The 13,804-nt window shown below is 37.0% G+C and overlaps 1 protein-coding gene across 1 annotated transcript in view; it reads left to right on the forward strand.

The window, feature by feature from the left end:
• Positions 1-13,804, forward strand: part of MOV10L1 (Mov10 like RNA helicase 1) — a 28,590-nt gene that overhangs the window by 11,465 nt on the left and 3,321 nt on the right. The window contains exons 11-24 of the mRNA XM_059471789.1: positions 1,086-1,200; positions 2,505-2,682; positions 3,290-3,360; positions 3,736-3,827; positions 4,576-4,736; positions 5,182-5,297; positions 6,383-6,413; positions 7,521-7,699; positions 8,208-8,354; positions 9,130-9,251; positions 10,046-10,145; positions 10,524-10,688; positions 12,131-12,304; positions 13,044-13,193. Of these exons, the coding sequence (XP_059327772.1) occupies positions 1,086-1,200; positions 2,505-2,682; positions 3,290-3,360; positions 3,736-3,827; positions 4,576-4,736; positions 5,182-5,297; positions 6,383-6,413; positions 7,521-7,699; positions 8,208-8,354; positions 9,130-9,251; positions 10,046-10,145; positions 10,524-10,688; positions 12,131-12,304; positions 13,044-13,193 (1,801 nt within the window). The remainder of the gene's footprint in view (positions 1-1,085; positions 1,201-2,504; positions 2,683-3,289; positions 3,361-3,735; positions 3,828-4,575; positions 4,737-5,181; positions 5,298-6,382; positions 6,414-7,520; positions 7,700-8,207; positions 8,355-9,129; positions 9,252-10,045; positions 10,146-10,523; positions 10,689-12,130; positions 12,305-13,043; positions 13,194-13,804) is intronic.

Here is a 13,804-nt window from a genome sequence, read left to right on the forward strand (position 1 = left end):
TGTTTCTTTAGTTATCTACTTAGTAACAATTGTGTTATTGTGGAAAAAAATGGGAAACTGAGAATAGTTTTTTGAGATCATAAGCTTCTCTAATTCATTACACAACTTTAATGTCTACATCTGACTAATGTCTCCCATCTTTCATTCAAAACTTTTGTTGGTGGTTGTCCATCTTTCTAATTGGTGTAGGTCTCTCTTCAGCATTGCTCTGCATCTGAGGGAGTTCTCAGCTCCTCCCTATTTAGTGTCATTGGCAGACTTACTCAGCATACCTTCAAATGTGGCTTCCAAGTCATCTGAGAGGATGTTGAAGAAAACTAGCCCTAAGGTGGAGCCCTGTGAAACCCCACTAGGGACAGGTCACCAGTCAGATGTCACCCCCTTCACTGTAACCCTTTGTGCCCAACCTGTGAGCCAGTTGCTCACTGTCACATGATGTGTTTGTCCAGCTGTGGGCTGGATATTTTGTCCTGAAGGATCCTCTGAGACACAGTATCTAAAGCTTTACTTGTGATGACATCAACCAGGCCTTTGAGTATTCAGATGAATACCATCAGGTCCCATAGACTTACAGCAATCCAGCAGCAAATCCTGCAGAAGTTCAGGTTCAACTTGGAGTTTATCATTCTCAGTCATCACTCTCCAGCTAAGGGCAGTGGCACTCCCTTAGCCCCTCATTGATGTTGAGGACAGAGACAAAGAAAGCATTAAACATCTCAGCTTCGTCTGTGTCCCTGTGTGTGAGGTGACCATCCTCATCCTGTAATGGGCCAATAGTACTTTTTGCTATTGGCATATTTTTAAAACATTTTTGTTGTCTCCCACAGTACTGGACAGCTTCACCTTCAATTGAACTTTGGCCACGTGCATTTTTTTCCGTACAGCATCAAGGAGCATCTTCATAAGATCTCTTACCTTTCTTCCCAGTATAACAAATTTCTCAGTTGTCACTTTGACGGAGTCACTAGTCTGTTGTGTCTGTGTGTTTTGGGTTTATAGTCATGGTGATGTGGCATGTTAATCAGCTGGTTTTTACATACATTACTTGAGCAAGCTAAATGTAATGTTGTACGTTTTCATTTTAGAAATAAGAGAAGGTGGTGTTCAAACTTTCTCCCGCATTTTACCATACCAGATGAGTTAAGAAAATGTGTGGAACAGCAATTAGACATACTGACCTTTCAGCCCCTCCTAGCAGAGGTATGTAAGTGTAGGTTTTATATAAAAAATACTTTTTGATATGGTGTTTTTGTTCAAGCACCTTTAACTTAGGAAGAATGTATAGTCCTTAGTGTAGGAGAAGATGACATAACACTTGTCAGGTAGACTTAAACTTCAGTTTGGATCCCATAACTTCCATGGGTTTCAGTATGTTACAGAATCCAAGCTTACAAAAGCATAAATGGGAAAATCTGAAAAGAGACTTGAAGTGTTTTGGGGGTTGACATCACAGAAGCTGAACAAAGATTTCTCTGTATTCTCACTTTTTAGGCATCACTGGAAGGGGTTTTTTGAGATGTCAGGAAAGTTGTTATTTCATAGAAAATCGCAATCTCTTGAATTACTGCAATAACAGAGGATTCTTTTCTGATTGTTAAAAATTGTTTTTGTAAACATCTTCAGATGTAATTCACTAAATCTTGTTCAAATTCTTCCCACAAGTATAGCAGTTTCAGAATACATATAAAACACCCCCAAAAAAGCTGTAAAGTCTTAACAAGAGTACTACAATGATTCCTTCTCCAAAACTTTGCTTTGATTTCTGGTAGAATATGGTTGCAGCTCACATGTTTTTATAAATTTTAAGTACTTACAAACTGGAGCTGACACTTAAAGTAAGAGGCTATATTGTCTGCTGACTAAACATCTCACATTAAACTTGGGATCACAGCATTAAATTAGTAGGTTAGACATCCTCTCTCAAAAAGGAAGATAAAGCTCTGTAGTGTCTATAATAATTTTACAGTGAAGGCCTGCCATCAATGGTTACTTTTTTTAACCACACCCTAAGCTTAAATAGAAGTTGGTGCTGTTGGAGAATACCTCTGCAGTGAGATTCGGTAAGCTCTGAGGGAGAAAATTCAGGTTCTTTGAGCTCGCCGTAAGTTGCATGATCATCAGCCAGGGCCAAGACTGACATGACTCTCTCTTTTCAGCTGTCTCTGTCCATCTGTTTAGATTTTTTGTTCTCTGGGCATAAACTGAGCCTAGAACTCAGTCTGTAGACTGCCCCTGAATTCAGATGGTGAAACTGCTGCAGTAGTAGGGAGAGACTCTTTAGCTGAGGGGCTTTTGTATTTGAGCTCAAGGACTATACTAATCTCATTTTGGCTATTTAGCAGGTTTAAAATATTATCTAGTGCATGGATGCATGTATTTAGATATCTTATTTGGCAACCCAGTTGCTGTGCAGTCTGTCTCAAAAAGTGTTTTGTTTAATGTTAGCAATAGTGGATTCTGTATCTTCGTGTACAACAATAATGTCTTCTGGGGTTTTTTTTCAGCGTCTTAATCTAGATAATTATAAAGCAAACTTTTCTACTCTTTTATGGCTTGAAGAGATCAAAGCAGAAATGGATTTAAAAGATTACTACATGAGTGGGGTTACTTTAAAAAGGAATGGGAACTTGTTAGTGCTGGAAGTGCCAGGAGTAGAAGAGGGCAGACCTCGCCTGATTCCAGGTAGAAACGAACGTGAGATAAAGTCAAATGTTGATCTATGTTTTCACAATGCAAACTGTATTGTTTATTCATTTGTTTAAAGAAGTCTTTCAGACGTTTGAGCACAAAGTTATTCATTTAGGCTACTGGACAGGGGACTCAAGGACACTATGTTAGTGTCTCAGTCTTACAGTGGCTGCTATCTGAAGCAGCATTGCATGTGTCTGTTCTTACAGATGTTTCAGCACTTTCGGATTTTTCTTTTACAGTAATCAGTGGGACTTTCAGCAAAAATAAACTGTGCAATGTAGTAATAGCTTTAAAAGCAATAAGTATAGCAAAAAGACTGGGAAAGCAGCTAAAATTAAATTTAGAATTTCAAGTAATATACAAGATAGTGTTTTCAAGAGGTGTTGCCTGATGGCATCAATACTAGATACCTTTTATAATATACAACTACATATGGCATTTCAAAACAGTACTGATGGATGCAGCAACTTTGCTGAAGTTAGCCTCTTCCAAATTCCTAGTTTAAACATGCAGGAGGGAAGGAGAAATTACATGCTGCAGTGAAAATGTTGTTATTCCTTGTAACAGTATTTTGCCTTTTAACTTTGTTTTCAATTAGGTGATAAGGTGATACTGAAAAGTCAGGTCTACTCAGATCATATAATAGAGTACATTGCCTATGTCTCTGAGGTAAGCAAAGTGTTTCTCCTCTTGAAAATACCATGGTCCACAGGTTTTATAGGGGAAGCTTGCAATTCCTGGAGTTGGAGACTATTTTAACCTGACTTCTGAGAAGATAGGTTTATTCTATCTGTATTTGGAATGGTGATTTTGTATTTTTGTTGTATTTTTGATAACTCTGGCTTCCGTATTCTTTTGAGGTTATAATGTTTGCCTGCTCGGAAAGCACTTTTAACATAATCTAGATATGTAATGTGTTGTTAGTAGGTAAATCTAGATTTACATTTTGGAGTTGGTGGGGGGTTAAGTGCTTCCAGAGGTGCTTTTTTATGTTTAAAGTACTAAATCTTCATCAGTATCCTGACTTTTTTATCTTTGTAACAGATATGTGAAGAAGATGTTACTCTTAAGGTTAATGCTGACTTTGAACGTGCTTACAGCTTGGAGCCCATGGATGTGGAATTTGTTCATTGCAGGTGTTTTTATAAGCTTCCAGAAAGCTGTGTTTAATGATTGCTCTAGTAGAATGACTTTTAAAATATGACCATTAGCTGTTTATTTTGGTGGACACAGAGAAAGACATAGTTAAGATCTTGCCAAGTTTTTCACTTCTTTTCCTCAACCCACCTTTGCCACCATATTCATGGTTAAAAGACTTGAACTGTACAAGTGTCCAAAGAGTTGTTATCTTAATCATTTCTAGATAGCCACACCAATGCCAGATAGAAAAATGGGGAGGAATGAGGTGGGGTGTTTGGGGGTATTTTTCTTAGGTTTTGGGTGGTTTGGTTTTGTTTTTGTTTTTTTAATGTACTAATATAGCTGCAAAACTATGCAGGAAGTAAAAGTAGCTGGTGATAATCTCCCATTCTTTTATACTTTTGTTTAATTCATGGGATGTTGTTACCTGCTTGGAGTTATGTAATAGATCTTCTCTGTAAATTCAGCCTTGCAAAGAGCTTCCTTGAAAGCGTTGAACACCAGGCTATCTTTGTATCACTGAAAAGCCAGAGACTATGTGTGTCAATATTTTTCATAGCTAAGCTGTTTATATCTCTGCAACATATTTCTCAGTAGATTCTTTTTCGTAAAAACACACATTTTTATATAAAACCTTTTTTTTATGCACAGTAAAAAGTACCAGGTAACTCCTAGGAGTGTGCTCTCACAGTATATGGAAATGTAAGCTTTTACTTTAATTACAAATCTGTATTCTGGTTCCAGTATTCCTAGCAGGCGATGCCAGTTGGCCATTCAGCAAGCTGTGTACCTGGGTGAAAAAGGTACATTTCATTTGACTGTTAAGCTGTCTAGAGGAGTTTCTTTGTGCAGAGTCCTGTGGATTTTATTGCTTTCACATCAGGGCATACTGGGAAGAATGCATTGTAATTTGTTCTTACAGGAGTTTTCCATGCCTTAGGGGCTTTTTGTTTTCGTTTGGTTTTTAAGAAGAAAAAACAATACTGAATGTGTAGAAGGTTTTGTCAAAATTATTTCATCTGTTGGCCATCACAGGCAGGAGGATAGGAAGCAAACTTTGTGAACTGTTAGAGCCAACAAGAAATGTAGGACTCATGCATACTGCTGTAATAATAGCCACTGAAATGGCTGTGCTTTGTATTACCTCAGAATTTATTAAAAACCACCGATTTCCTGTTCCATGGTTGAGTTGAACAATGCATGTGAACTTCACTTATTACCACCTTAGTTCTTATAAACCAATTTTGGCAGCTCAGACTAAGCTGATGTATCAACAGTAAAATTAATCAGTGAAATATGCAAAGTGTTTGTTTGAAATTTCTCTACTTTCTTTTTCTCTGCTTAATTTAGTGTTATTTCCAGAAAGGCTTGTGTTACAATCACCACAAGCTATCAAGACCCAGAATGCTACAGAGTATTGTGCTGTTGATGATGGCCTTAAACAACCTTCACAGCAGGAAAGTAAGGTAACTATTCTGTAAATGTTCCTTAAAATATTCCTTCATTCAGATGGGTACCAGATACTTACTGTACAGCAATTGCCAGAAGGGACTTGAATAATGGAGTATCAAAGAATCAAAGTTGTATTCTGCTGCATTCTAATGACAGAAGTTTTTGTTTGCTGCCTGGAGATGGGAGATTTTATGACAGCTGATACTATAAAGCTTACAAAATGGAAAGTGCATATTAAAAAAAGTGTGTGATTGTGGTGGAAATTGTCAGATTTGCCTTAGACTAGTTCTCATAGCTACTGTTGAGTAGATACTGTAAGTCCAGTTAATGTTGCAGGAAATAATTTTGTAATAGAAGAAAAATCATCCTTTTCTGAGTAGATTTACCCAGGCTTAGCTGCCACTTATAATATATTAGTAAAATGTAGAAAGGACTTTTGGAGGCTGCCTAATTCTCTTTCCTTTTTGAAGCAAGACTGTCACCAGCACTAAATCAAGTCAGCCTGGGGGCATGTGGCAGCATTTCTTTTTTTTTTTGTCTAGACTTTTCTCAGTGTCTGCATAACCTGTACTTCACCAGCTTTACACTCAAGATTTTTTCCTAATTCCCTAATTATTTCACCTGGAGTTTGTGCTTTACAACAAGGAGTAATCAATCAATCTGATTTGGAACCAGTATTTTTAAGATGATATCCAGAACCTTGCCAACACCACATTCCCTACAAGCAGTTTTCTCCTGTGCTGCCATCTAAAGGGACATGTCCACCAAGGAAGATGTATCTTTCAAAGTGGTCTGGAATTTGACTGCTGTTGTGGAAGCAAACAAGTTATGTAATCATGGCTTCAGAATCCTCATCTGAGCCTGCAGAGTATTTATGAAATAAATGTCTAATGTTAACAGAGCCAAAGTATTGGAAATCTTAAACTTAACATGGAAATTCCTGCACCTTCTCCTACTGTTCTTACCTTTCTGTCTTAACAGTAGGTATTCCACTTAATGGGAAAAAAATTAAAGCTTAGCAAATTCAAAATTATCAGGGAAGATAGTTGCCTGTCTTCATAAGGTTATAAATGCATTTGTCTTCACTTTCTCTTTGCAGATCAGAAAAAAGCAGAACAAACAGACAAAAGGTATGACATCAAGGGAGGTGAACATAACAGAGGTGATGAGAGTAACTCTGCAAAAAAGCCAACTTGGTATATTTTCTGTGCTTAAATAATAAGTATCACATCAGTAAATCAGGCTCTGCCTTTAAAGACAAACTCTAGAAATACTAGCAGGAAGTTTCTATGGAGGCTTTTGGTGCATGACTTAAACATCTCTAATTCACAGAATCTAGAATGATTTGGGTTGGAAAGGACCTTAAAGATCATCGAGTTCCAACCTCTCTGCCATGGTCAAGAACACCTCCCACTAGACTGGGTTGCCCAGAGTTCACCCAGGCTGGCTTTGAACACTTTGTTTGGGGGAAGGGGGAGCAAGCATCTGATATTTTGTAATAAATAAATAGTTGTTTCCCAGTCATTTACTCATGACTTTTTGATCATATTCAGAGTTTTCAATTTGTTATTGGGATGCTGTTTCTCATCTTCGGGAAAGTTTTGCTAAAGATGCTAAAACTTTTTCAAGTATCCCAGATTATTCCTATGCTTTTTTTTTTTTTAAATATGACTTTAAATATAATTTTAATGAAATGCCTGAGAGGAGAGTGATCATGCCATTTTTTGTCAAAAGTATTTTTAAGAATTTCTGAGAAATTACCTAGAATGCACTTCTGTCCAAAGGTTAATAAGATTCTACTGCAAAAAGCTGAAGTTAAACTAATTCAGACAGGATTAAGAAAAAAAAATTCTAGCAGTTGTAGCAGAGGGCTGATCATGTAATACTGGTACCATTCCCAAAGTGCCAGTTACTGGAAGTTTCTCAAGTTTTGCTGTTCTAGGACAAGAAAGTGAACTTGATTCTAAAATTACTGAATAGAGTTTTTATTGATTGTTTGGTTATGTAATCAGGGTCCTTTTCTGCTTTTCAATAAAGAGCCAGTACACTTTAGAAATATGAATGGCTTATTTTCTACTTGGTATTCAATGAAAATGGAATTTTAGAGAAATTCATTGGTTGTTACCACAAAAGGAAAACAAAAAATGTGCAGAAGCATATTGTGAATTGGAATTGTTTTAATCTACTTACATTAAAAATATATGTAAATTTCTGAGATATGCTTGTCTCGATTACAGCTGGTGAAACTGTGGCACTTAAACAGAGAGATGGTGAATTTTTCAATCCTGTGCTGAATGTGCAACAGAAGCTGGCAGTGAAAAGGATACTGAGCGGTGAATGTCGCCCAACACCTTATCTTCTCTTTGGACCACCAGGAACTGGAAAAACAGTCACAGTAATTGAAGCTATTTTACAGGTAGTAGTAAATAACAAATCAGTCATCTCTAGTCTTTTCCATGTTGGAACATTTATAGTATTTCTGTAAGTGCCAGCATATTTTTTTCCAAAGGCATTTTCAAAATACTCTTTTAAAATAATTTTCTACAGCTCCATAGAATGAGGAAAATCCATCTTCATATGGATTTAACAAAATTTTGAATGGCTTATTTTCAAGCCTTTTTGTCTTTAAAACTTCAGTGAACAGTATCTACCTTGTGGTTCCAGTAGTGCATAATGTATTCATGAAGCACAGTGTACATTAATGTGAAAATCATTAATTAGTTCTGTTATGGGTACACTCAGTTTGAGACTACTTAGTCATGACTGTTGGCAGGAGCATTTCTGAACTGCAAAAGAATGAATGGAAATCACACATGTGCAGAACTCCTCTGGGTTCTGTATTCAGTAAAATAAAATGGGAATGTTTGCACTACTGCTGCTTCTTAAATAAGCTTTTTTTTTAATATCTGTCTTCTTTAATGTAGATACACTTTACTCTGCCAGACAGTCGGATTTTGGTGTGTGCACCATCAAATGCTGCAACAGATCTGATTTGCTTGAGACTGCATCAAAGCAATCTCTTAAAACCAGGAACTATGGTTCGAGTTAATGCTGCCTTCAGGTCAGCAGAGGTAAATATTAGAGATGCCTGCCACTTAAGGTTTCCATTTTAATATTTTTACCTTAAAATACTGATTTAGTATTTTAACTCTCAGTGGCTATGAGGCTGCTTAGGTTTGCTTAGCATCCAGAGTATTACATTTCTTCAGCTTTTCCAGAAGATTAACTGGAAAGTTGATCATAATCCTTAATTTGATTGTATGAGCATAAGATCTTCACCTTTCTCTTGCTATGCATTACTCTACAAACAGCAAATAGGCATTGGTGGGGATTTTTGATTTCATTTAGGTTTTTTTTTTGTTACCAGTCCAGGTTAAGACTGCTTACACATAAAGTAAGCAAGTAGGATTGTCATCTCTATGCAGGGCACACACCTTGTGGGTTCATTTCATATATATACATATATATGTATACATATGTATATGTATTTACATGTAAATGTGTATATATAGAGATATACATTTGTATGTATATACATATGTGTGTGTATATGTATATATGCACATATATGTTTGTTTATATATATAGATGAGTACATAAAATAGCCAAAAGTTCCATTTTGATCCTTACAGTAAAGCACAGATGTCATCCATATGTACTATTTTCTTAGGAAAATTAGTTCATTCATTTTGGTGTATGAATGGGTGTTAGTCTATGTGTTTTGCTCAGCTTTTGAAACAGTTTTCAGAGAGCTTTTCTATTCAGATTTAAAATTTCTGTTTTAGGCTGGCAAGTTGTTTTACCTTTTTTTTTTTTTCAAGTTTTTTTTTACTTTTTTTTGTGCAGCAAATTGATGACATGGTGAAACCTTACTGCAAAGATGGTGATGATATTCAGAAGGCATTGTGGTCCAGGATTGTAATTACAACATGCAGCAGTGCAGGATTGTTTTATCAAACAGATACACGGTACAGTACCATAGATAGCAGTATCACTGAAGTGGCTGAATGACACAAACCCCAGAGCTTTTACAGGCTGACTGACCTGTAACTTGGGCTGTTTTAATAGTTTATTGCATGAACCTGTATTGTGTTAGAGAGCACTTGGTTTGAGTAATGTTTAAGCAGAAACTTTCCTCATGGTAAATTTAAGAATTATCTTGAGAAATGTTTAAGATTTTTGAAACAATAATGTCTCCTCTGCCCCCTGCGGGAATTACATTGCTCTTGACAATCACTTTGGCTCAAAATGATTGCCACACTAAAAATTACCATGTATTTGGTTTTTATCAAGTCTCCTTTAATAACTGTAAACAACTGTCATATCCAGTTCTTTTAACCAAGGTTGTGTCTGACTTGGATTTTAATTTCAGAAAAGGACAGTCTAAAGCTTTCCTATCTCAAGTTGTTTGGCAGAAACAAAGCTTGGGGATTGTTTTTGATGTACCAAGTGCCTTGTTTTAATTCAATATCTTAGGAATACTGAGAATAAGGGAAGCTTTTCTAACTATCTTAACGTTGCTACAATGCTTTAATTAAAGGTTGTGTATATCAGAGTATGTAAGTGAAATCAAAGAAGAAAAATGAAAGGGGATTGTTTTTTCTGTATTTCCTTCTGGAAATACCCATCTTTGCTCTGTGTCTTTGGGTTGCCTGGCACACTTGACAAGGATGTTAACACAATTGCTGAGGTCAACCACAGGGTGGCAGAATGAACTTATCTGAAAACAGCCCTGTTTCAGGTTAATGTTACTTAATTACAGGCTTGGACATTTCACTCATGTGATTCTGGATGAGGCAGGTCAAGCAAGTGAACCAGAGAGTCTCATTCCTATTGGGTTGATTTCAGAAGCTGATGGACAGGTAATTCTCTTAACATCATTTACTGAAAGGGAAAAAGCTTGTTTATTATTTTCATATTTTGTGGATTATGTAGAGTGCAAGCAGCCATTTTCTGGTAATGAGTTTTTTAATAGAGATTATTCATGCATAATATCAATTCTCAACACTTAAACAAGTTTCTTTACCTCTAGAGCAAATCTGTGTTGGGAGGACTGGGTCTGTGTGGGAGATACCACAATAAAGGATGTGTTCTGTTCTTTGCAAACAAATGTTTGAAAGAAAGCAGAATACTTGATATGAATTGGTCTTTGAATTCTGAAACATGTATGTCATTATAAAATGAAGTTTCAGTAACAATTATTTTAATCTAAAATGGATGTTTTTAAATTTCATATACAGATAATTCTCGTTGGAGATCCGAAGCAGTTAGGGCCAGTAATAAAATCTAAACTTGCACAGTCTTTTGGATTAAGTATGTCCTTGCTAGAAAGACTGTCATCAAGAGAGCTATATCTCAGAGATGAGGATGCTTTTGGTGCCTGTGGAGCGTACAATCCTTTGTTGGTGAGTTAAGCCTTCCATCAGTCTTTTTCAGCTCAATCAAAAAAGGAGAACTTGTGGTTTCTTGCCACCGTTTTGCTCCCTGATGCTTAATGATAAGTCTAGCTTGAGCATGAATTCTCTAGAAAAGCTTGATTAATTTGCATATGTGGTCTGAATAGTAAAGATGCTGACTCTTCCATCATGGTAAAACTTTTCTTTGAAGAGATCCTCTCTTCTTAAGTATCATAAGTCAAAAATGGTGCACAAAGCACAGTTGTAAATAATAGCTTAAAATTCTCTTTCACGTTCATAGTCCAGGTTTACCATTACTTCATTTTCCACAGATGAAAAAGTACAATTTCTGCTTTTACCATAAAAAGACAAACAGAGTATCTTCTTTGAAGATTAATTTTGCAAACATCATGTTTCACAAAGGAAAGAAGAGAATTTGTTCTTATTTCTGTATCATGTCTTCATTTGAAGGTTAGCTTCCCCAGATTTCTGTATGGGCAAGTACCTAAAATCTATGTTAAGTAGCAGAGGTAGCATAGTATATAAACAATTACAGATGTTTGAGCTGCTTTAATTACTGTCTGAATCCCAAACGTAGGGCTGATGTTAAGCTTCCTAAGGTGCCTTCCTATTCTCATGGTAACATACTTCAAAGGACTAAACTGAGAGCAAAAGATGACTAAATGACCATGGAAATAGAGAAGGGAGGAAATCTGATGGCACATTTAAGGGTGAAAGTGAGGGTATTTGGACCTAGGCTTTAGGTCAGGTTCAGCCTGCTGAAAAACCTGTCACAATTCCTCCTAAAATCTGTTAGCACAAACTCTGGTTGTTGTGTTCCTTACGTGGTGCTTGAGGAGAATTGGCATAGTGAGAGATCAGGAAATGGGAGGGCTTTAAGGGTAGGTTTTGACTGGAATATCCTATGTTATCCCTTTTACAGGACTGGGGTTTTTTGAGCTGGTCATTACTTTCTGGAATGCTTCCTTAAGATTATTTTTTCATTTAAAGACCTTTAAAACACCTTTTAGATGTTTTAAGGCCAGCTTCTGTCAGCTGTTCCGATGCTCCCTGTTTGCCTGTCAAGACTTTCTCAGAAAAAGACATTGTATCCATTGAAATCCCATGGAAATAATCTGACTCTTAAAAAAGGAGAATGTGTCTATGCATCAATGTTTCAAGAAACTGGAGAATGTCCCATTTGTCTATCATGTACATTCAATTCTCTTTGTTTCCCCTTTGGAAGGGAAGGGAGATGGTCCTTCAAAAAACTGCTTTGGTGTACTTCTTACTTACAGAAGACCACAACTGCAGTTTTTGCCTTGAATACAGTTCTTTGGCAGCCTTAGAAATGCTAAATGCTAGTGGATGGTAAGGTAGTAGCTGTGTTCTGAGAAGTCTGATGAATAATTACCTGTCTCAGTTACAGATTTTGGATTTTGTCTTTGCAGATCACTAAACTCACAAAGAACTACAGGTCACATTCTGCGTTGCTTGCCTTGCCATCTAAATTGTTTTATCATAAGGAGCTAGAAGTTTGTGCAGATACCTCAGTAGTGACTTCTTTCTTGAATTGGGAGAAATTGCCCAGGAAGGGATTTCCATTAATTTTTCATGGAATAAGGGTATGTGAAATGTTCATACAGTGAACTAAATGTATAGGCTTGCTAGCAGCTTGCTGATTTCTTTAGAATAAATTCAAGAAAGGATATGAAAAAAGCTTAGTATGCCTTTCACAGGTAATGTGACTTCCTGACCATCTGATTTTAAAAACAAATACTTAAGTCACATATTTGCTAGGAACTTGAACAACTGCCTCTTGAAATGGCGACATTTTCATGGAAGTTTAAATTCATAGCAGATGACCAGACTGGTGTTACCATCAGCTGCTCTAGATTGCTTTTGATGAGAGTTTCCTACATTCAGATGGATACAAGCCTCTAAAACTAAAGGATCATTAGAGCTTAACTTGGCAGGGGAAAAAAAAAATCCTTGAATCTTCCAAGAAGTTAGTAAGAAGTGGTAATATCTGCTGCTTGGAGAGGCTTGGTTTAGAACTCTTCCACCTTGAAAAAAGCAAGATGTCAGCTTATTAACATGTTATTCTGAGTTGAGATATAACTCCTTTGTTGCATACTTAAAATACTTTTGTTATATTGCTTATATTTATAAATGTATAAAAATATATATAAAATGTCAGGTAATACTTGTTCTCTCGAAAAGGTGTATAGAGAGGGAGAGAAATTATATAGAATATTCCATCACTTTTTTTGCATTCAGGAGGTATAAGAACAATGTGTTAATAAGTACATAGTCATTTCTGCACCTGATCTCCATCATCTCATTTCCTTTCCCCCAACACAGGGCAGTGAAACACGTGAAGGTCGCAGTCCTTCATGGTTCAATCCAGCCGAGGCAGTCCAAGTAATGACGTACTGTTGCCAGCTGGCCAGAAGTGAATACTCTGCAGTGCCGGTGACAGACATTGGAGTGATTGCGCCATACCGCAAACAGGTACAGTGTTCAACAGGTCTGATGTCTTCAGAGCCTCAGAGTTGCTGTATTCTCCCTTCTCAGCCTGTTGTCTCTCCCTGGTTAGGCATAGAATGGCCTTGGGACAACCCGCGCTCCAAAGGACGAGTGCACTCTTCAGATTTTTCGGTCTTCAATATTGTTTATTAATTCTTATCTACAAAGTCATCTCCCAGCCTGACAGAGGTCTGCCCAGCAAGACAGCCATGGGCACACTGACCTCCCACTGGGCAGTCGTCTATTTTTATACTAAAAACTACGTATAAGACATTTACCTTTACCTTCCAATACCTTTTACCCTTATTAACAAGTGCACATTTAATGTGAACCAATCTTAAAGTGCCAGCATCACCACCAAAGATGGATGACAAGAAGAGGAGGAGAAGGACAAGACACGCCCTAATTCCTCCATCTTGTCTCCTAAAAACCCCCCTGTACCAAAATCCCAAAACTTGTATTTTCACCCTGTGAATAATCAATTCCTTCACCACTTATCCCCAAGTGGTGAAGGAATTGGACACCTCTTGTCCTCACAGAGGTGGCACATCCCGTGCAGGGTCAAAATCCAACCACCAAGCACTTCTGGCAACATT

The sequence above is a fragment of the Ammospiza nelsoni genome, chromosome 5 (assembly GCF_027579445.1).
Source record: "Ammospiza nelsoni isolate bAmmNel1 chromosome 5, bAmmNel1.pri, whole genome shotgun sequence".
Taxonomy (NCBI): domain Eukaryota; kingdom Metazoa; phylum Chordata; class Aves; order Passeriformes; family Passerellidae; genus Ammospiza; species Ammospiza nelsoni.